The 24,100-nt window shown below is 46.2% G+C and overlaps 1 protein-coding gene across 4 annotated transcripts in view; it reads left to right on the forward strand.

The window, feature by feature from the left end:
• The window catches only part of ITCH (itchy E3 ubiquitin protein ligase), a 2,580,358-nt gene that overhangs the window by 173,540 nt on the left and 2,382,718 nt on the right, over window positions 1-24,100 (forward strand). For all 4 annotated transcript variants that reach the window (XM_044090275.1, XM_044090277.1, XM_044090278.1 and 1 more), the window contains exon 2: window positions 19,631-19,725. In XM_044090275.1, coding sequence (XP_043946210.1) covers window positions 19,656-19,725 — 70 coding nt within the window. In that variant the 5' untranslated portion in view covers window positions 19,631-19,655. The remainder of the gene's footprint in view (window positions 1-19,630; window positions 19,726-24,100) is intronic.

Here is a 24,100-nt window from a genome sequence, read left to right on the forward strand (position 1 = left end):
CTGAACAAGTGGGAAAGCATACTTTGCAATGTGGTTTTGATTCTCTAGAGGCCTACTGCAGGGCCGCAGTTACAGGTTCTGTCATTAGGAGGCATGCTTGGTTAAAAGAACAGAATCTACCTAATCATGTTAAAGCAAAACTATTAGATGCTCCATTACAACATGATACCTTGTTAAAGCAGAAGAGGTGTTGAAGAAAATGGAGGACAAAGCTAAATCTATGCAAACAGTGAAGGATTTCTTACAGGTACAGCCTCCCAGATTTAGCAAGAACTGGCTTACAAAGAATTGGTCCTTTCCAGTGTCAGGCCACAAAGAGGCAGATACAGACGCCCCAGAGGCAGATCACAGCCCCAAGGCTCATACAGCCCTAAACAATGGGGTGCTTCTACCTCCAAAAGCGGAGAGGAAAAATCACAGCCATACAGGAAACAGTCTCAATGACTTTCCCCTGCCAGCACCAAGCACTTATCTTCTGGCAACCCCTTTGGGGGGAAAACTGATTTTGGCACATGATCACCCAGGACAAATGGGTCTTAAATATCGTATCTCAAGGTTATGGGTTCCACTTGCACACCCTGCCAAGGCCAAACGGTATGCCAGACCTGCCACGCAATCAATGGGCAGAGGCACAAAAACAAGTTTCATCCCTCATGGACATGAGAGCCATTCAGCAAGTACCACAGCAAGAGCAGGGGCAAGGATTTTACTCAAGGCTATTCTTGGTACCCAGAAAGGACAAAGCCTGGAGACCAATACTGGACCTGTCTATCCTAAACACATTCCTGGATATTCAAAATGTTAACTCTGCAGCAGCTTCTGCCCATGCTGGCTAAGAAGGCTTGGCTTGTCACTTTAGACCTAAAAGAGGCATACTTGCATGCCCCAATCAGACAATCATGCAGAAGATACCTCAGATTTATAGCTGGCTCAATGCACTACCAATTCTCTGCACTGCCCTTTGGCTTATCTACTGTGCCCAGGGTCTTCACAAAATGCCTGGCACCAGTAATTGCATTTTGCAGACAAAGAGGAATTCAAATATATCCTTACTTGGACGACTGCCTTATTCAAGCAGAGAGCAAGGACATTCTACAACAGCATCTGGCATTTGTAAAAAGATTACTAACAGGTCTAGGGTACACAGTAAACGAAAATAAATCAAAACTCGTACCCTCTCAAGAGATAATATTCCTGGGTGCCGGACCTAGACTTTGGAACTCTGGCCGACTGCAGGTAGCCTGCAGGCAGGATAAATGACTGCAACAGTGAATACACTCTAACATCTACATTTATGGTAGGTACACAAATGTACTTTTCTTCTCACTGTACCTAAAAAGAAGAAAAAAAACAGAAGGTGCCTCTGCCATTGGTAGATGATTCTGTAGTGGCCATTTGTTCTTCAAACTGACTAGTTTCTCCAGGTTCTTCTGCTGTTGTCTTCTCTGCCACCATGAACCAGGGGCTAGCCTCATCTGAAGCTGTTTCAGCATCCAATCCATGCATAGGAACATCTATCTTGTGGGTTGGGGAGATTTTCCAGGAGTGGCCAGGGAAAGAGGCCTGTTGCTTGGGATAAAGTGCCATCTTTTAGTTGTTGTTCAGGGGTGTCCCAATAGAAATAAACAAAAGGTTAGACATTGCTCGTTGAAGGACACTGTTCTTGAGGATGATTGTCTTAACTTGTCCCGGAGTTTATTGTAGGTTTTCATTCCTGGAGAGAAGAAATCCATGCTAGGCATTGTACTAGGTAATGAAATTCCTGAGGAAAATGTTGAAGGCCCCCAACAGAGAGGGCTTCTTCTTTTGCAGATTCTGAAGCCTAAGAAGTTGGTCCTGTCCAACTCCTTTAGAGGAGCTTTTTTTTTTTTTCTCCATCTATTCTTAGGATAGGAGAAATAGTTCTGAGAACAAGTGGCTGTTCCACTCTGAACTGAGGAGATGTATGTTGCAAGTGGATATGCCACCTGCTCCAAGCCTTGGAGGATATGTTAAATGCTGCCTGCAGTAACCCTGACTTTCCATCTTCAGTCCCCAGAAAGGCAGGTAGATTTAGTAAAGTACTTCAAACTAACCAATTCTTATTTGTGCATGCAGTTTCAGGGGTTGTTCTGCTTCACTTCCTTCCGAAGGTAGGGTCCCTCTGAATCCTGTCGTTAACCTGTTTTGGGTATTTAGTCATGCTTTGAAGAGTGCATGTTTGTGCGGATACTGTGTTTAGGGCCACTGCTACTGTTTAGCAAAGATATGCCTGAGGCTGTAATCAAGTGTTCTGATGAGGTAAAGTCTGAAATTTTAAACTATTTAGATAAGGATGTTTTGACTATTATGCTACTCAGATTCTCAAAACAATTTGAGGAAGGAAGGATATAGATTGAGAGTTTTTATAAGGTTTTTCAAGACCCCTCCCAATAAATCTCTCCGATCCTTTCATTCAAAAGATAAAATAGTCCATTCCTGTTATCAGCTGGCTAGCAAGAAACCAAAGAGGTGAAATACGCGGATCAAAAAAAACTTCAGAATGAGTATGCCACCATTCTTACCCCCTCCCCTCTTGGTCCTACATCTCTAAATCTGTCCCAAAAGCAAAGCTGTCTTTTAGTCTTTCCTTTGGTGACAGATTATTTTAGGCTCATGAATACTAAGAGTTGTTAAGGTTACTGTTGGCACTAAATGCACGTGCCTTTCAGGGAATTTTCTCCCAACAAACCAGAATTATTTTCTTAGGTTCTTCAAAGCATGCAGACCTTAGGACTCACAAAACCAGTGCCTTTAAACCAAAGGAGGAAGAAATCTACTCCAGAAGGTTTCTGGTACCCAAGAAAGAGCTTTCCTGGAGACCAGCTCTAGATCTTCTTATCCTGTTTGTGAAAGTACCAGAATTTTAAAATGCCTGACCCTTACAGAGGCTGGTACTGGTCATTCCTCTTAGACCTAAATGATATGCGTATCACATTTCCATAGTTATAAGCTTCAGAAATTTGTCAGATTGTGTGTCTGGGTCACATTGTCCATTTTCTGCATTCCGCTTTGGGCTATCCACAGCTGTAAAGGTGTTTACAAAGTGTCTAGCTCCAGTGATAACTCATTGTAGACTGCAGGGCATTCACGCATTTCCTTACTTAGATGGCTTTCTTATCTTTGCAAAGTCTTTTGCCACATGTCAGGAGCCCGTAACATGGGTTTCTGTGACTCCATACCATTTTGGGTTTCAGATAAGTATTTAGAAATCCTCCTTGATTCCATTGCACATGATTGTGGTTTTGGGCTTCCTTATAGACACTTCTCTGCAAACTGCTTTCCTAACCCAGGAAAAGGTTGATTTCAATTGAGGAAACTTTCTTGAGCTTCTCCAGTCAGTCTCGCACTTCAGCCAGTAAATGTCAGGATCTATTTTCATGGCTTTCATGATTCCTCTCGCTACTTGTTGTAAATGAGAAAAATTCAGTGGTTTCTTTAAAAAGAAAAAAAAAAGATCCAAAATTGTCCTCCTGGAATTTCAGATTCCTGTTTTGAGCATTTATCAAGAAGGAACTGCACTGGTAAAGGTTACAAATTGCTCAAAGTCCAAGTCCCTTTTTTTTCTTCTCCTATGCCAACTCTGTAACTAAACACCTCAATGTGAGAGTGTTCAATCTCGCCGTTTGTTTTTACACACTGGTTCGGAGCCGATCCTCGGCTCCGAGTCGGCCGCATAGCAAAGCTCTGCATCTAAGAGAAGCTCGAGACCAGGCTATATCCCACAATCCTCCCTGCCATTACTCAGATCTAGTTTGCCGCTGCAACAGGTCACATCGCTACAGAGAGCTCGGACCAGAGATTTGTAGTTATAACAGATAAGATAGTCTTTTTTTCTTCTTTTTATTCTTAAAAACTTATTATTCTCCTATAGTCTTTTTGTGGATACTTATATTTTATTTACTGTAGTGTGTTTGTGTGTAGTTTATAGTTAGCTTCTTTCTATAGGTTTCCCTTTGGGGCCTACCCCTTTCTAACTATAAATTCCCTTTAAATTTAAATTTAAACTTCCTTTAAGTATGTCTGAGAAAGTAAAGAGTGGTTTCAAAAGGTGTCAGTGTGGACAGAAAATGTCCATCACTGACTACCACACTTCCTGCGTCTACTGTCTTGGCCCTCTCCACTTGCAAGAGGATTTCTCCATTTGCCATTCCTTCAGTGGGAGGGTCATGACAGATAGACGCAGGAAACTTATTGATAGGGGGCTTCTTAAGCCTGCTTTCCAAGAAGCCTTGGACAAGTCGGACCAGGCTTCTAAGTCTTCGAAGGGGTCGAAGATGTCGGAGCCCATGTCATCGGCTCAGAGTACATCTTCCAGAGTTCGTTCGCTGGTTCCACAGACTTCGGGGCCGAGCGTCGAACGTTTGTCTCTCACTGAGCCCCAGGTCTTGGAACCGGTGTTGGAACTACCGCCACAGTTGATTCTTCGGTCGGTGCCATCATCGGCTCCTTCGACCCGTTCTTCCAGACCATTATCTGATACTGATGTGGATCATGTCGTGCAGAAACTGATGGAGAACACGGCCCTTTCCAAATTGATTGCAGTTTCCTCCCAGTTGGTGTCGAAACTAGAAGGCCTTCCTTTATCTCCAACAGGTCCTCTTTCGAGACCCATCCAGTCTTCGGAGCCGGAAGAGGATGAGCCGATGATAGTGGAGCCATCGGTGCCAAAACCGTCCATTGCACGATCGACACCACTTACCTCGACTCCATCGGAACCGATAGGTGAGTCGCGGAGTCGACTCTCCTTGGTTCCGGGACCGAGAGTCGTACCGACCTTTCAGTGCCGACTCTCCCTCTCGGGGCCTCGGCGCAGATCGGCTCTGCTCCGTCCTCTGGGTCGAGACCCATGGGCCCTGTGTCTCGGATTCTTCCATGTTCTTCGGAACCGGGAGAGTCCTCGGCCCGAGGTTCAGGGGTTTTTGACCTCATGAGGAAGGTTTTGTCTACACAGACAACCACTACATCGGACGCGTCTTCTCCCTCCCCTAAGGAGCCGCTCTCTGTTTCTGTTCCCACAACACATCCAAAGCGTGGAGCACCATTGTCTCAGCCATCCCTAGAGGATGCCCCCTGTTCCTCTGAGGCCTCCCCGGAATCCCCCTCTGATGAGGTCCCGAGGAAAAGATTGTGCAAGAGGAGGCACTTAGACTTCCCACAGGAATCTTTAACTTCTGACACTGACTTGGATGAGTCAGAGGGGTCCCCAAAGTCACCCTCCGAGGATGTCTCATTTGCGGACATATTGGAGATATTAAAACAGAGGGGTGATTGGCAGTCCCTAGCCCCCACTGAGGACGAGTCGGTGTTGCTGAAGGCATTTGGTGCTCAACCTTCCACCTCCTGGGTTACTCCACCCTTCGATGAGTTAATGGAATTTAATTGCTCGAAGGGCGTGGGAGACACCGGACACAGTGGAACCGGTCCCTAGAAAGCCAAGTAAATTTATTACTGCCCCCCCAGGACAAGACCTATCTAACAAAAGGAGTCCCCTTTGACGCTATGGTGGTGGCAGCAGCCACTAAAAAGGAGATGTCGGAGTCTTCCTCTTCTGTTCATCCTCCTAATAAGGATTCTAGGACTATGGACAGATACGGGAAGTGTGTTTTTAGTTCAGCGACTTTTTCCATGCGTTCGCTAAACTATTTGACGCATTTTACACGACTACAGAGGGATCTCATCAAGGAGTTGAGAGATACTCTCCAGGGTAATACAGATGCTGCTGTTTCAGATAAGGTGACAGCACAACTTAACACCCTTACCTCCGTAGTGAACTCCTCCATGAGGCTCATCTCGTATGCGGCTGAAGGGTCGAGTAGGGCCGCAGCTTCAGTGATTGCTCTACGAAGACAATCCTGGATGCGGCTGTGCTCTTTTGTGGAAGCCTTCAAGTTTTCTTTCGCCAACGCCCCCTTTGATGGTGCCACTCTTTTTGGGCCCAAAGTGAAAGAGACATTAACTCGGTGTGAGCAAGAAGGAAAGACTCCGTCTGCTGTCGGAGTCCGTTTTTCCGTTCCATCCAGACCGTACCCCAAAGGGCAACGAGGCGGAAAAATGTGGTTCCGTAGAACTCTGGGATCTTTCCAGGCCACACAGAGTGAACCCCCACAGAGGCAGGGGGGCAGACATGGAAGACGCCGCCCCGGCGGCAGAGGGGGTCCGCAAAACCAAGGCGACAGGGATACTATCCTTGGTAAGCCTTTCCAGCACTCCTGAATGGAGGCCCGACTGTCCTGCTCTGGAGGCAGTCGGGGGTCGCTTGGCTTTATACCCACAGGCCTGGCAAACTCACCTCAGACTCCTGGGTAAAAAGCATTGTAACCAGAGGATACAAAATACCCCTTATGTCAACTCCACCACAACAAAGAAGGTCTCCAGATGTGCCACCCCGTCTGCGAGGCCAAGCAGCAATAGAGATTTCAAAGCTGCTCAGAAAGAGTCATTCAGCCAGTCCCGGCGGACCAAAAAGGATCCAGAACTTACTCAAGGTTCTTTTTAGTTCCGAAAAAGACAGGGGACTGGAGACCCATTTTGGATCTCAGCAATCTCAACACCTTCGTGAAGAAGGAAAAGTTCCGGATGGTCACACTTCAATCGATCCTTCCATTTTTACAGAAGGACGACTGGATGTGCTCAATAGATCTCAAGGACGCTTACTACCACATCAAGATGGCCAGACCGTCCAGAGATCACCTGCGCTTCCGGCTGGGAGTCGGTCATTTTCAATTTCGAGCCCTGCCCTTTGGGCTCACCTCAGCCCCCAGGGTATTCACCAAATGCATGGCAGTGGTAGCATCTCACTTGAGATGTCTAGGATTCTGGGTGTTTCCCTATCTGGACGACTGGCTCCTCACCGCCACCACAGAGCGTCTCCTCATACAAGCAAGAGACTATACAGTCAACCTTTGCTCCCACCTAGGGATTTCCATAAATTAAAAAAAATCTGTCTTATTGCCCTCGCAGCATATTTCATTTATCGGAGCGGACCTAGATACCCGTTTAACATTAGTAAAGCTCCGTCAAGTAAGGGCTTCATTCCTCAAGGAACAGGTTCTTCTGCTGCAATGCAGGAAAGCCCCGGCCAAATTGGTATTGAAAGTTTTGGGTCTCATGGCAGCGTCCCTGATTGCGATTCCCATGGGAAGGCTGCACATGAGGCTCCTCCAATTGCTGCTGTTCACACAGTGGTCGTTCCAACAGTTACCCCTAAACTACGAGATCCTGATAACAGATTCTTGCAAACGAGACCTCTCATGGTGGGTGTCCAGCCAGGACCTCACTATGGGTCGTCCATTTGTTCTACCAAATCCGACAGCCACTATAACCACGGACGCTTCCCTGATAGGGTGGGGGGGACTTTTTCAGGGAAGAACAGTCCAAGGGGAATGGTCCAACATCGAGTACAACCTGCACATAAATGTTCTAGAAATGAGGGCGGTGTTCCTGGCGTTGCAACACTTTCAAACCCTCCTACCTCTAGGGACAGTAGCAGTTCAGACAGACAACATGTCTGTAGTCTGGTACATAAACAAGGAGGAACCAGATCTTACCCATTATGCAGAGAGGCCATGAGAATTTGGCAATGGGCAGAGTCCACGGGTCGCTTTCTGATAGCAACGCACATCCCGGGGTCATCCAACGTCATTGCGGACAGGTTGAGCAGAGCCATCCTGTTACCTCACGAGTGGTCCCTCAAACTACAAGTGGCGGAGAGAATTTTCCGCAAATGGGGCCAGCCTTGCTGCGATCTATTCGCCTCCCCAATGAATACCAAATGCAGAAGCTATTTTGCCCTTCTACCCCCTCCAGGGGATGTCCCCAGGGACGCACTGATACACGATTGGCCCCTGGGTCTCCTATATGCATTCCCACCTATCCCCTTGATTCCCAGATTTCTCCAGAAAGCCATGAACCTGGAAAGGACAATTATACTCATAGCCCCATTCTGGCCTCGACAGATATGGTTCCCCTTTCTTCGAGCCCATCAAACAAAGGAACCTTGGATCCTGGACCCAGTACCAGATCTACTGACACATTCGTCGGGAGTTCTTCACCCGTCTCTTCTATCCCTCAAACTAGCAGCTTGGCTGCTCCACTTCCCCGCCTAGCCAGGTCTGATCTTCTTTCTCCGGCAGTGCAGCGCATTTTGGTTGCCTCTCATAAGGCTTCCACCACAAAACTTTACAACAGTAAATGGAAACGCTTTATGTACTGGGCATCTAATCAACACTTGGACCCCTTGGTTGCTCCTTTACATAAAATCCTAGAATTTCTTTCCATCCTTTTCCATGAAGGGGCCTCTACTTCCACAGTAAGAGTGCAGTTGGCTGCCATATCCAACTTCCATGTTGGTGAGGACGGTTCTTCTATCATGTCCCACAGGCTTTGTAAAGCTTTTATGAAAGGTTCCTTCCATCTTCGACCTCCTGTCAGAGACCCTTTATTCCCATGGAATTTAAATTTGTTGTTGTCACAACTAATGTCACCACCTTTCGAACCAGCCTCTTCTTGCCCCCTGAAATTTCTGTCGTGGAAGACTCTTTTTCTTGTAGCGGTTACTTCAGCTCGGAGAGTTTCAGAGCTGCAAGCACTGTCTATTAAACCTCCTTACTTAAATTTTCACCCAGATAGAGTTTCTTTACGAACAAATCCGTCCTTCCTTCCTAAGGTATGCTCTGTCATAAATATTAATCAGTCCATTGAACTCCCTACTTTCTTCAAAAACCATACCAGCAAGTTGGAATACATGTTGCACAAGTTAGATGTCCACAGGCAACTCAGATTTTTTTTAGACAGGACTAAAGACTACAGAAAAACAGATCAACTATTTGTTGTGTTTGCAGATAATGTAAAGGGCATGGCAGTTGCAAAACGCACGCTTTCTAAATGGCTTACTGATTGTATAGCCTTTGTGTATTCTAAATCAAATCAGGCCTTACCCACCAAACCAAAAGGCCATTCTACTAGGTCCGTCTCCACTTCCTTGGCTCATGCAGCTCGCCTGCCTTTGGACACGATTTGTGCAGCAGCCACGTGGTCTAAACCACATACTTTCATCACTCATTATAGGGTTGACAAAGCCTCTAAAGACAGGACATCCTTTGGTTCCACTGTGCTCAGGAACATTCTTCCATGAGTCACTCAGGGTGACAGAGCTAGGGACGCTACCCGTGTGTAAAAACAAACAGCGAGATTGAACACACTCACATAAAGAAGTTATGTTCTTACCATAACGTTCCATGTGGAGTGTTCATCTCGCCTTTGTTTTTACATTCCCCCCCTTCCCTCCCTCACGGTTTGGAAGAACGAGTAGGACTAGAGTCTGGTCCACATGTCTTTACCTCTTCCGGGTATGTTTCGTTACCCCTAGTTGGTTGTCAGTGAGATGGTGTCTCAATTTTTTCCTTTGTGGCAGTATGTAGCCTTAACACCTCAGGGTTGTTTTTTTTTTTTTCTGGTTTGCTTGCAAACTATATTTGAGTAATGGCAGGGAGGATTGTGGGATATAGCCTGGTCTCGAGCTTCTCTTAGATGCAGAGCTTTGCTATGCGGCCGACTCGGAGCCGAGGATCGGCTCCGAACCCGTGTGTAAAAACAAAGGCGAGATGAACACTCCACATGGAACGTTATGGTAAGAACATAACTTCTTTTTTTTTTACTTGGAACAGTTTCTGTGGGGGTAAATGTGCAAAGCCTCTGGGACTGGTCAGACAGACCAAGCATGCACATGTCAGAAACATGTTAACTGTGATCCATGCCATAAAATCTTATCACCTATGATCCCCTGGAACCTTGTACAGCAAGGAGCACAACAGACAACTAAGCAAAGTCTGCGCAAGAACTCCTTGCAGGAAGGCCTGGAAAACTAATGTAATTTTATTCCTGTAGACTTGGAAGTTCATTTAGGTATTCTACCCTTCTCACTGATATCCAGGGTAATTCTGGAGATTGATAAGGACTCTCCAGAAATCATTATGGTGACTCCATTCTGACCTAGGTAACATTGTATGTCCATGTTTCATTGTTGCAGTTCTGACTAGTGAGATTTCCTGTCGTGTAGGCCCTTGACCGTCCTGACTACCAAAATAAAAATCCCCCTCCTCCTTAAGCTGGCAGACGTCCTATCCAGTGCCAGTACGTTTGGGTATATAGGGAGCTGGCCAACACCATGATGTCTCTTTTTCTTGCTGTGTGAGCCAAAATGGCATTTCAGTGAGTCCGTCCACACCAGAGTGAAGTCTGAAAGCCAAGTACCCTGTTGGGGAACTTTTTTGCTTTAATGTCAGAGAAGGTTAATAGTAGTCTCCTCTGTGGTAAGCAAATCTCCCACAGAGACTTCCATTCACTGTGTATCACTCTTATCATGATCCTAATTGTAGTTTCTGCACCTGATGTTCATCGTGTTTCACTGTTGCAATCATTACAATTGGGTTATCCTGCTGGCAGGCTGAAAGCAGTTGGCCCGAGTTCCAAAGTCTAGGTCCGGTGTCTGTTGCTGTCGCCTCCTCCCTGACATGTAGTATCTGCACCTGTTTCAACTCTAGGACTGTTGGGCATAGGGCTGACATCTTAGCTAAGCATCTTAGTCTCCCCATCTACTTTGTGTCGTCCAGAGGTGTCCGCTGGTCGTCCTGACATTGAGCTGCCTAAGGCTAGGAAGGATAAGGAAAAATGACACAAGCTTATGGTCTCAGTGACAATCTTCCATTTGCCAGTCCCTTAAGGCTTCTTATTGCTGAAGAAGGCAAGGCACTTTCGTAGCCCCCTTCTGTGAATGAGTTGGTGATGCAGTGTCGAGACCTCCCTGGAGTCGGACATGCTGTCAGGTCAGTCATCTTCTACACAAGCCTTGATTCTTTATTAGTCGGTCAGGTCCGGGGTCGCCCAGCAGATCTTTGCATCCAATGAGCGATCTTTTACTGGCAACATCCGTATGTGATGTCCGCCTGCATTAGCTCTTTCTTACACTGATGTCAGAATTGCAGATGTACGTAGCCTCAAGGCCAGAGCAGCCTCTAAGAAAGGCTGTACCTTGGGCCCTATGTCTAGGCCTACCTGTTCCCATGCACAGGGTTATCAGCAAGATTTGGTGAGGTTTGCTAAAAACCTTCTGGATGCACCCCTGGGTAAGGACTTCCTCTTTGGGCCAAAAGCTGAGGCTGTGCTCAAAGATGGAAGATAAAGCAAAGGCTCTACAGATTTTTAAAAACTTCCTCCTAGGTTTAGTAGGAATTTTCCCACTAAACACTGCCTTCATTTTGACTGAGAGGGAAAGGACCAAAGGAAACCCTGGAGAGAGAGGTATCAAAGGCAGCACCAATCAGAGGCTCAACGAAGTGGTCCTCGGAAACCCCCTGACAGGGGAGTTCTAAGCCACAGGGTCCTGGGAGAGAGCAGCAGTGACTCCTCATTCCCCTCCTCTTGCCCCCACCCACTCCCAAAAAGACTGGAGGAAGACTAGGAGGAAAACTATCCCTGTTCAAAGAAAATTGGTCCCTCATCACTTCAGACAAGTAGGTTCTGAAATGTTATTGCAAATAGGTAAAGGCTCCCTTTCATAGAGCCGTTAAGATAGTCAGGTTTCTCGGATATTCCACAAAATCAAAGGGCTGAAGCCCTTTCTCATTCTAAATCTGTGCTCACAGGGCTCAGGGGAACCAATCCCAGAACACCAAAAAGGAACGGAGTTTTACTCAAGGCTATTTTTCATTTCCAGAAAGGAAAGCTCTTGGTGCCTTATTCTAGATCCATCCACCCTCTGTCCCTGCTAGTACAAAAATTCAAAATGTTGACTTCAGAAACTTCTACCCATGATAGCTTTTCAGGCCTTAATGGATACCCTAGATCTTAAGGATGCTTACTTGCACATTCTATAGAGGAGTCGCGCAGAAGCTTTCTATGTTTAAGAGCAGGTGCCAGTCACTTTCTGTTCTCTGCACTGCCCTTTTGTTTGTCTGATGCTCCCAGGTTTTCGCAAAGTGCTTTAGCCCCTGTGATCACCTTCTGCAGAACAAAGGGAGTCTAAATGTATCCTTATGTAGACTGCCTTATTCAAACCACGAGTCTGTCAAAGCTCTTCGGTGATCTGGCCTTTACTCAGAACCTCCTCAACTCCTTGTGGTGTTCATCATTAATCTGCACAAATCAAAACAGACCCATCCATCACAGTAGTTTTCCTGGGGGCTGTTCTGGATTCTTTCCTTCAAAGGGCCTTTCTCCCCCCAGAAAGTCTCTCTCCTTTCTGACTCAGTACTTCTAGAACATTATGCACAGACAATGCCTCTTGGTCAGGGAATTCCTCAGAGCATTAGGCTAAGTGGCATCATGTATCCTCATGATTCCTCTGGCCAGGCTACATAGGTTCATAGGTAGGTACTAGGCTATCGGTCCAAGGACCTACGTAAGCCTAGCCAGCAAGGTTCCCTGGCTTACGCCACCCAAGAAAGTTATTTTCCTGTGCCACTGTCGAGCAGAGACACAGAAGTGATCCCCGGGGTGTATTTCCTATTTCCCATCCACTCAAGATTTTTCTTGAAGAGTGCTAATGAAGAACTTTGCTTGACACAGATGGGTAGCCTGTTCCAGAGTATGGGAAGTCTCTGGGATAGGAATCTATCCCTCCAGCATGTCCTGTTTATTGTGGTGACAAGGTTTAGGTCCCTAGAGCGTGTAGCTCAGAGGGATTGGGATTTCTTTAGGTGTAGCATGTCCAACAGCTCTGGGTTTGACACAGCTTTATATCTTAGGCAGAGATCACCTCAGAGTAGGCGATATGCTACTGAGTAAAGCTGGAGTTTTTTGAGACTGTCCGTGTAGGGCATTTCTTTGAGTCCAGTAATCCTCTTTGTGATGTACTTCTGTGGCCTTTCCAGCTGCTGCAGATGTCTTGTGAGGTACATTCCAAAAGGGGCGTTGTACAAATGAGGAAACTCCAGTGGTACCTCAAGAATCTATGGTGCCAGCAAAATCCTTGGTGACCAGAATTCAGCTGATGCCTTGTCTCATGGAGGAATTCACTTGGTGGGTCCAGGCTTCTACCCAGAACCTGGATCGCCCCTTCAAGTTCACCCCTCAGGATCAAACTTTAACCACAAATTCTTCAGAGACCTCCTGGGAGGTCCATTTCAATCACCTTCAGTCCCAAGACAAATGGGAAAATTCAGGTCTGAGACAAGCATATAAAAGGACTGGTGGTAGTTCACAAGTGCCTAGTAGCTTTTAAAGAAAAACTGAAGCCAGGGATCTTGTTGGTCAAACCAGACAACACCACAGTCATGTGGTACGTGAACAAGGAGGCACTTGCTCTTGGCCTCTGACTAGCTATGCAGATCTGGGAGACAGCTCACTCTGGGCTTGTACCTCCATGGCTCAATAACTTCCAAGTGTTCAAAACACTCTAGCAGATCACCTCAGCAGGAACTGATGGCTTCTGCGTTGGGAAAAGTTTTTCAGCATAGTTCCGAAATTGGGCACCCCACAGATGGACCTTTTTTGCCACCAAAGAAAATGTTCAACTAAAACTATCCTGTTCCAGGAGCAAACTGCTCACAGCCTGGAAGACGGATGCTTTCTTCTTCCTTTGGGCCCACCTTTTCCTTTATACATTCGACCCCCTCCCCCACTGCTTCTTTCTCTGGTCCGCCTAAACATCAGGGAAGAGGGCCCAAGAGACATTCTGGTAGCCCCAGACTGTCTCAGGCAGCACTGGTATCCTCTGCTAAGCTTAACCAATGAAAATCAATGGCAGTTCCATCCAGAGAGTGGACCTTCTGACTCTGGACAAGGGGAGGTTTGTGCATCCCAATCTGCAGACCCTCAAACTCTCAGCCTGGATCATCCCCCAGCATCCACCTCAGAGTATGCCCTAAGCAAACAAGTTCAAGACATTCTCAGAGGTCAGAAGCCTAGTAGGATATCCTACTTGGCCAAGTGGAAAAGATTCTCCATTTGGTGCCAGAAGCAAGGCCCGTGTCAACCAGGGTACTCAGGTGATCTAAAATGGCAGATATTTGCTGAATAAGCCAATTCCTCTGCCATTTTAATTACCTGGCTACCCTGGTAGACAGATGCCTATCATTTTTCTTCCATCAAAATTCACACCTCTGCCATTTCAGCCCACATCTCTATTCTTTCTCCTATATTTTTTCACACCTCCTGCTGAAACAATTCCTTAGGGGAGTGATTCACATCAGATCTCCCAAAAGGCAACCTGCACCTCTGTGAGACCTCAGTTTTGTTTTGGAAAAAATGACTCTACCCCCTTTGGACTGGCAGCTTCTGCTGACCTAAAATGTTTAACTTGGAAGACTGTCCTTTTTACTAGCATTTGCCTCAACTAAGAGGGTTTCTGAGCTGCAAGTGGTCATTGCAGTGGAACCGTTTATCATATTCCACCCAGGCAGCGTATCCCTCAAGACTAACCCATCCTTTATGCTCAAGGTGGTCACATACACCACCTTAAATCAAGCTATACGCCTGCCCACCTTCTTCCCCAATCCTCAGACCCAGAGAGAGAGACTTCTTCATTCTTTGGATGTTCATAGACACGTCTGCTACTATCTTGATGAACTAAATCTTTCAGAAAATCAGACCAACACTGTCCTGTGCCACTTGCCTCTTAGGGAAGCAAGTTTTCAAGCAGACTGTTTACAAGTGGATCTCTCTCTAGTTCTTTGGCCACAGGCATCACAATAAAAAGCCACCTGGAGCTGTCATGACACATTCTGATAGGGGCACTGCTACCTCTGCTGTCTTCCTAAAAAGTGTTTCTACCAAAGATATTTTGGAAGCTGCTACCTGGTCATCTGTGCATACCTTTACCAAACACTACCACGTAACAGCGTTTTCCTGGTTCAGAGCAGGATTTGCCACTGCCATCCTGCAGGGTATCGTGTTGTCTCCATAATCTCCCTTCCATCCACATCTCTGCTTTGGGAATCCTACCACAAGTTGGGACTGCAACAGTGAAACATGAAGAATGTAGTACAGTTGTGTACACTTACCGTAAATGTAGATGTTAGTGTATTCGCTGTTGCAGTCTTCTTTCCCACCCTGTTGTAGTCTACTTCTGTCTTCTTCCTGTGACAGTGGATTCCCTGGGAGTTCCTGCTGCCTTGCCTTGTTTTTCTGTCTTAGGCCCTTGCTTATTGTTCATCCTGGGGGCTCCTGTCTTCTAGGTGCAAGAAAAACCTGATGATATGGTGTTAATTAGCTTCTTGTATACCCAAGCGTACTGACGTCTGAAAGGTTGTTTGCCAGCCTACGGAGGAGGGCTGGCCCAACTATCAGAGTAAAAATTTCCAAGTGCTTACATGGCAGGAAATCCCAGAAATCAGGACTGCAACAGTGAATACACTCTTAACATCAACATTTATGGTAAGTACACGCAACTGTACTTGCTTCCTTGTTTTGAAATTGGTCTGGGGCAATTACCACAACCATCTTTACATGTTGGATCTACTCACACAAGGTAAGGGAAGTTTAATGCATCCCAATCTCACAACTTCAACTGACTGCTTGGATGATTCAGGTTTGATACCTTTTAGGCACCTTCACCTTTTTCATGAGGAAGTGAAGTCTGTACTAAAGGAAGCATAACTCCTTCCTACTAGGAGGTCTTGTGTTAACCACTGTAAGTTATTTTCTAATTGGTGCATTACCTGTTACCAGGGCCTTCTGTTCTCAAACATTTGTGAGAGTTGCTTGTTACTCCACCATTAACTGGGAAAACTGCTAGTGTCCCAACTCCTTAGCTCAACGCTTTCTGGAATTCATGAACTCCAGTGCCCTGGATCAACTTATCCACACCCCCACCAAGGACAACAATATCCTAGACCTAGTCATTACCAACACGAGTGACCGGTGTTCCACACCTGAAGTCAACTTCTCGTTGGTCCGATTTGACCATATGTAATCACCCTTGATATCCCCATCCCGCCCCCACCCCCCATTAAGGAAACCACGGTAAAAAATTTCTCCAAAGCCAACTTCATGCTTCTTAAGACAGAAGTGGTGAACTTCATGACACCCTTGCAGATGGACAATACAGTTACAACTGCTGAAACCTACACAAATGCACTCTATAAGCACTTACACGAGTGCATGGATCGTGCTATCCCAAACAGAACCAAGACGCTATCCTCCAAAAAGAAAAGAAAGCCAATCTGGTGGTCCCCTGCCATAAACTATAACGGAAAGAACAAACTGTTGCAAAAGAGTAAATTCCCATGAGTGGAGGAGCTCCCTGGTCTGCCTCGGTAAGAAGCTGAGATCCCTTATAAGATCCTCCAAAGCTAGCTACGAAAACAAAATCGCCACTAATTATAAGGACGACCACAAAGCATTGTATAACTATGTCAAGAATCTCGATGGCAACACCCAGATCTGCTCAGAGTTACAGCACAATGGCAAAAAAATTACAGAACCAACTGATATTGCCAACATCCTGGCAGATAGGTTCAGTGCTAACTTTACCCCCCCCCCCCCACTGCCTAAAGGGCCCATATCTATACAGGAAGAATGCAGAGTCCCTGTAACCATAACTACGCAGGCAAAAGCTGCACTCACTCTAAAGCCAAAAAACACATCATCCATGGGACCGGACAATATCCCAGGCTCAGTTTTACATGAACTGGCTCCCCACCAAAGCACCATGTTCAGTAATAGCCTCGCATCAGGCTTTGTGCCCACTGAGTGGCGCACAGCAACAGTTATCCCACTCCACAAAGGGGAGCCACCACTGATCCCGGGAACTATCGCCATATTAGCCTGATGAGCCTGGTCTGCATGGCCATGGAAAGTATCATCATGGAACTCTGACATTGGTAACCTGCAAACTCTGGATCCCACCCAGTTCGGGTTTGTGAAAGGCAGATCATGCCTCCTGAACCTGATCGACTTCTTTGAGGCAGTCACCAAAGCTGTAGATGAGGGTAAGGTGGTTCACACAGCCCATCTTGACCTCTCCAAGGCTTTAGACGCCATCGCCCATTCTGGCATTATAGCTAAACGCACTAAACTAGGTATAATCCCTACGTCACAAGATGGGTTGCCAACTGGCTCACTGACGGAACCCACGCTGTAAAAGTTGCAGACTCCAAATCTGACCTCGAACCAGTGACAAGTGGAGTACCACAGGGTTCACTCCTGGGACCTCTCCTGTTTGGTATGTACTTCTCTGAAGTACAGGCTAACACAGGCTTCTGGCTAACGAAGTTTGCAGATGACTTCAAACTGGGAGCCATAGTAAAGTCCCCAAATGATGTGGACATCCCGCAGAAGGGCCTTGCTGGGACAGATGCCTGGTGTCAGAGCCATGGCCTCAAGCTCAATGCCAAAAGGTGCAGTGTCATCCCCTTTGGTAAAAACACTGTACCCATGAACTACCACATAGGCAGCAGTCTACTTCACACTGAATGTGTGATAAGAGACCTTGGGACCCAGGTGGACAGTAGTCTCTCCTTTGATAGTCACATCACCACAGTAGTCAGGAAGTTCTTCTACGTGGCACACCTCATCATAAAAGGGTTCTCATCCAGGAAAAAGAGGTCATTGTTCCCCTCTACTCTACACTCATTAGACACATTTATAGAGTACAATGCGCCTTTTGGAATGTACCTCACAAGACATCTGCAGCAGCTGGAAAGGCTACAGAAGTACATCACAAAGGATTACTGGCCTCAAAGAAATGCCTTACACTGACCGCCTCAAAACTCCAGCTTTACTCCATAGCATATCACCTACTCCGAGGTGATCTCTGCCTAACATATAAAGCTATGTCAAACCCAAAGCTGTTGGGACATGCTACACCTAAAGAAATCCCAATCCCTCCGAGCTACACGCTCTAGGGACCTAAACCTTGTCACCACAATAAACAGGACATGCTGGAGGGAAAGATTCCTGTCCCAGAGACTTCCCATACTCTGGAACCGGCTACCCATCTATGTCAAGCAAGGTTCTTCATTAGCACTCTACAAGAAAAATCTTGATGAGTGGATGGGAAATAGGAAATACACCCTGGAGATCACTTCTGTGTGTCTGCTCGACAGTGGCACAGGAAAATAACTTTCTTGGGTGGCGTAAGCCAGGGAACCTTGTTTGCTAAGCTTACGCAGGTCCTTGGGCTGATAGCCTAGTACCTACCTATGAACCTATCCCTTTAGCAAGAGGTCTTTATCTGACTTTGGCATGTCTGTCCATGGATCCTTCTCTCTTGTGCTTTACACTAGCTGCTGTACAAAGAGGTTTGTTCTGCTGAAATGTAAGGTGACTACTTATACAGGTGACACCTTTCCAACAGAAAGTAAAGGTGCTTTTTTTCCTGTCTACATTCAGGCTGGCTATTCTGACTGTTTTAAAAGTCCTTTATTGCTCCGACATCTGCAAGAGTATCGGAGTTGCAGCTATTCTTAATGGGGTTAACCTTTTTGGTATTCCTTGCATATAGGGTTATCTGTATAATCAATCTCCCATTCATGCCCTTACTACTTTGAATGCACCTTGTATCTAGCAGTCGCCTCCTTCATTTCTTTCAGAAATTGATTGATGTCGAGGAAGGGTTCTGTATACTGTAGTCATGCTTTTGCCAATCTGATATTTTGTCAGTACTAGTACTTTAGGAAAGCTGAACAGGTGTGGACTTTGAATATGGGATTGGTAAAAGGCAACCTTTATCAGTTTAGCCAATTCCTGTTTGGTTGTTCCTTGCTTTAGCTTCACTTTTTATTCCAGCCGTAGTGCACCAATCCTAGGCAAGATTAAGGCATGTGCTAATAGAACCTTGTTTTCCTTGATAGCATATTGGAAAGGGGAGGACTGTAGAAGCATTATAGAAAGAGCTACAGGGTCCTGTGCTCATAAAAAAAAGCATTACAAACTAGACTCCTACTCCAAGTTCAGAACTGTCTTTGCTAGGACCATTCTCCCGTGACTGTTGCACCCCTACCTTTCCTCCTCCCAGATTGGATAATCTTGGGTTATCAACTCCACTGGTGCAGTAGCCGTGGGATATTTGGAATGTTGAACGTAATACAGTTGTGGCACTTGACCATAACAGTAAATGTTAAAATTCTTCACTGCTGCAGTAGCCACACCCACCCTCCATCACCCTTCTTAGTTGTTTGGGTAAAAATTGTACGTTTATCTTTCTCTGTGCATGAAAAGTCCTGACGTTGTTGACACTGGCTGTCAATTTCCCTCTAACTTGTCCAGTCGGCATTTAGATGAGAAAGCAGCCAGAGATTTTTGAAGACTAGCTGGCTGTTATATCCTAGGCAAAATATAATCCATATAGCCACAAGCTATTCAAAGTGCAGCTTGCATAAGTGTGTTTTGTGGGGAGGGGGGGAATATTTACTGTACTTTACCATACTGCTATCTCAGTTTTCACTCTAGTGTAACCACACTGTGGGTAGTACACTACACTAGGTCATTAAAAAAAAGCCCCCCCCCCCAAAAAAAAATCCAGTGTTTTAAATCCGTGGGTTCTGATGTTACTCCATGGTGCCCATTAGTTGATATAATGTTTGCTTTAACGTTTTCTTTCTGACATTATTGGTATAGCGTTTTTACTGATTTTTTTTATTCATTGCAATGTTTGTCAAATTTGTTCTAGGCTTGTAGCCCCTTGTACCTGTGCTATGTCCGGCATTGGGCTGAAACCAGTCTCTACTAATGGGTTTACTATGAAGTCCCAGCTTCAGATAACTGGTAAGTTCTTCCCTATCTGTGTCTTTTTCTTTCAGTTATTTCCTTAAATGTGTATGTTTAACAAATATTCATTCATTCCACCAATGAATAGAGAGCAACTTGTATTGCATGAAAATAATGTGAACGTATTGCAGTTTTTCTGTTAATGCATGTAATACCATGCTACAGATTAAAATATGATTTAGTAAAATTGTTTAAAAACATTCTGGATTGTCTTTTCAAACGAATACTTCTTGACTTGTAAAACTTGCTCAGGTTGATCCTTGAATGTGGTTAGTATTTCCATGATCTGATAATAGGCTTGTTTTTTTTGAGAGAGAAATACTTCCTGTCTGAACCCTGTCCCTATCCCATTTCTGGCTTAGGGTTTGTTTGTGGTAAAATGTTAGCTTGGTTTTGAACTTTATTTTGTTTGTTCAGAGTAAACAAGGTTGCATCTATCTAGCTTCTCTGTTTAAAAAAATGCATCTTTATAACTTTAAATGTGTAAATGTTTATATATGCGTCCACACCTGCCCTTGACTTCAACTTGTACTAGAGAGACCCGTTTTGTTTTAAGTTGAATGGAACTTATTTTCTTAAACTGATTTTCCTTTTCAACTGTAGTTCCTCAGGGCTCCTTATTCTGATATTCTTAAGCACGAGCCCTGGAATTACAAAAAAACAGTCGCAAAGTACAGGAGAACAACACATGCTTTAACATTGCTGATGTTCATCAGTATCGATCACTGCTGCAGTGGTGCAAGCTCTGTGGGTTATCTTCTGCCAAGGATATAATGGCCAGTCAGTTTCTAAAGCTTCAGAGCACACTCCATGCAGCCCACCTGTTAGGGCGCTTGAGCTGAGCTGTCAAAAAATTTAGAGCTTTCTTGCCACCAAAGAGAGTGCTTCTCTGCAGGCTTTCAACAATTGACAGTTTGCTTGAGCTCTTTCATTGCTGGAGAGAAGTTCCTTTTGGAGAAAAGAAAAATCCACTTTTAATGTTTAGTATTCAGTTTACTTACCTGGTTAGGCAACTTCTTTTAATCTAGGACTTTGCGTTTTAACAGACTGTCATGAGATTGAACAGTACTTTTAAATGGGAGTGCACTTTTTTCTTGGGTTAAAAGTTGATTTGAAGTAGTTTTACTTCATTCGGTGTTCAACCTGTGGGTTACGGATACGACTCTGATCCGAGCTGGCAAATTCAAGAGCTCCAAGCTCCTCCCCCTACCCATAATACACTGCCACCACCTTCCTTCCCTCAGATCTCATTTGCCGAGTTTGTGATTGCATGGTGATCTCTGAGCTCCGGATATAGTGAGTACTTTGAGTTTTGACTCAGTGCTTTTTTGCAGTTTGTGTGTTGGGTGAGTTGGTGTAGTTTCCCTCTCCACTCCCTTCGCAGGTGCGTCGTGTTTTTTTTTTCTAGTTTAAAAAGTTTCCAAAAAATTAATTCCTCACCACTGTTTGTGTGCGTTTGTGGCCTAGTAGAGGTAGTTTTAAGCTTTTTTTGTTTTGTTTAGGCTGTTTAGCCATTATTCATGGGTGGGAGGGTGGCATAATGGTTAAGGTGTTTGCCTTAGAAACCATAGGCGCAGGGTTTGGTTCTCACATGGGGTAATTGGCTGGGCTTAAAATGGCCCACAAAGGCAGTTAGCCTAGTACTAATCTATGAACCTATGAACCTATTCACATGTTTAGAAAATGCACAGTGCGTGGCCACAAGTTGTCACCTGCTGACGGACACACACACTCCGTTGTCTGCTTGGGTGTGTCTCACCTTTTTTCTGAATGTGGTATTTGCGCGGGCTTTAACCCGCGAGCCCTGAGGAACTGCATAACAACTTTTTATGAAGGGCCTTCTCCCTGCTTCTGAGGTGGCCACTTCTACTTCGGCGGTCATGGCTATGACCACTCCTATGGTCTGTCACTCCTGTCTGTCTCTCTCTCTCTCCAAGGCCAGGATTCAACCACCCTCTTCTAGGTCTGGGGAAGGGGATTCTGTTCACTAGCAGAAACCTGAGGGAGAACACAAGGCCGAAAGACACAGGAAAGAGGTCCCTGGATCGTTCCACCCCAGCGGGGCCTCCTCCTTAAGGTTCATGTGGTTACTAAACCTACCTCCTCTCTGCTCCGATCACAACTGTTTTCTCCGGAGCCGGAGGAGCGTAGGTCTTCATCCATGGCATCAGTACACTGGCCAGCTAGGTCGGAGTCTGTCGCCTCGTCGCGATCCACGTGTAGTCTCTCGGAATCAGACATGGATAAAATGATGAGGTTTATTCAGACGCAGATCCAGATGGGAGTCCTGCCAGCTCCGTCTCCCTCTGGAGGGGGGTAGTTTGCTTCCCTTTTCACTAAATATATCCTTCTCCGACCGGCTGTCTGCTTCGGAGTATCTGGATCCGAGGATGCTCTGAGTCAGGATGTCGGCACCGATGGTACTTACTTCCTCGATGCCGGAGGTTGCCTTGAGCTTGTTGGATCTGACTAGTTTGGATCCAAGTGGCTCTTGGAGCTGTAGCCTGGGCGTCAGATCTGGGGGGGGGGGTCTTTTTGTCGGCTCTGGGCCATCCCCTCTGTGCTTAGTGTCCTTCAGGACCGGCTCTGATCCGCTTGTCGGACCCGGGGAGAGCAGCTACCATGCTGGAGTCCCAGGTGGCTCTCTCTCCCTTGGCATTCGATGTAGTGGAAAGGATCCTCTCTGTTTGATAGAGACCCTTGACCATTTCTTTGGATTCCGCCCCAACTCCCCCTGGTTCTGGCCGCCAAGAATGAACTGGCCGAAGAAAGTTCCTCGGTCCACCCCCCCCCCGACAAAGTCCAGGTTGATGGACCGCCTAGGGAAGAATACATATGCATCAGCAACCTTTTCTATAAGGGCGCTGACCGGCTTGGCCCACGTTATTAGATTGCAGTGCGACCTGGTTAAGGAACTCGCTGAGTCACTCCCTGGGTCCACAGCGCAGGAGGATCAAAACACATTTTCCGCGAGGATGGCCACCCTCAAAGCGGTGTCAAATATGTCCATGCACCTTCTCTCACACCCCACCGAGAGAGCGGCTAGGGTGGCTGGATCTGGCGTTGCCATGAGGCATCACGCCTGGCTTAGATTGTCAGTTCTCAGAGTCCTTCAAGGCGTCATTTGCGAATGCCCCTTATGGCTCTCTGCTTTTTGTTAAGACCATCTGTGACACTTTGGTCCAGAGTGAGAGAGACTGGAAGACACTGTCTGCCATCGGGATCCACTTCTCGAATGCTCAAAGATCTTTTCGGAATCAGCGAGGGCAAAAGAAGATGTGGTTCCGGAAGTCTCTGTATTCCCGGAATGCTCAGGACTCATCTTTCCCTAGAGGCAGAGGGGATCAGGACAGATGCCGCCCCAGGGGCAGAGGGGGTCAGAGGAATTTTTGGTCTCGTGAACTTTTCTCTGACAGGCCCACACAGCAACCCTGAGGGGTTGCCTCACTGCTCTGCTCTGGAGGCAGTCTGGGGTCACCTGTCGTTGAACCTGATGGCATGGGAGTCCATGTCATCAGGCTGTTGGGTGCTAGGAATCATATCCAAAGGTTATAAAATTCCCTTTTTGGCTCCCCCATTCCATCCAAATATCTCCCGGACGTACCACCCACACAAAGGGAGGCGGCAGCACTACAGGTTTAATGAGCTGCTAAAGAAACGAGCTATCAAACCCTTCCCCCGAGATTAGTCTGGATCGGGCATCTATTCAGAGTTCTTTTTGGTGCCAAAAAAGATGGCTGACCTCAGGCCCATCCTGGACCTGTCAACCCTGAACCTGTCTGTTGCCAAAGAAAAGTTCCAGATGGTCACGTTACAGTCCATCCTGCCTTATTTGCAAAAGATGGACTGGATGTGCTCGTTAGACCTCCTGGATGCTTACTACTACATAAAAATACACAGAAGCTCCAGGAGGTTCCTTCGCTTCCAGCTAGGGGCCAATCATCAGTTTTGAGCTCTACCCTTTGGTCTCACCACAGCCCCCAGGGTATTCACTAAGGCTATGGCAGTAGTAGTGGCTCACCTGAGGCTCCAGGGGATTCAGGTCTTCCCGTACCTGGACGATTGGCTACTTGCTGCGTCTTACTTTGTCAGGCCAGGGATTTTTTCCTACACGTAGCAGATCTAGGTATTACAATCAACATTGCCAAATCTCATCTAGACCTTGTCCAGGTCATAGAGTTTATTGGTGTACGGATAGACACCTTGCAGACAAGTCTTCCTGACCCCAGAGAGAATTTGAAATCTGCGACTTCTATGTCACTGCTATTCCTCACTCATATCGCCCGCTAGCGGGAGGTAGTGTTGCGAGCCCTTAACTCTATGGCGGCCACAATTATACTTCTGTGTGCTCGTTTACATATGCGGGTTCTAC

The sequence above is a fragment of the Protopterus annectens genome, chromosome 12.part0 (assembly GCF_019279795.1).
Source record: "Protopterus annectens isolate FY-2018-M chromosome 12.part0, PAN1.0, whole genome shotgun sequence".
Classification (NCBI taxonomy): domain Eukaryota; kingdom Metazoa; phylum Chordata; order Ceratodontiformes; family Protopteridae; genus Protopterus; species Protopterus annectens.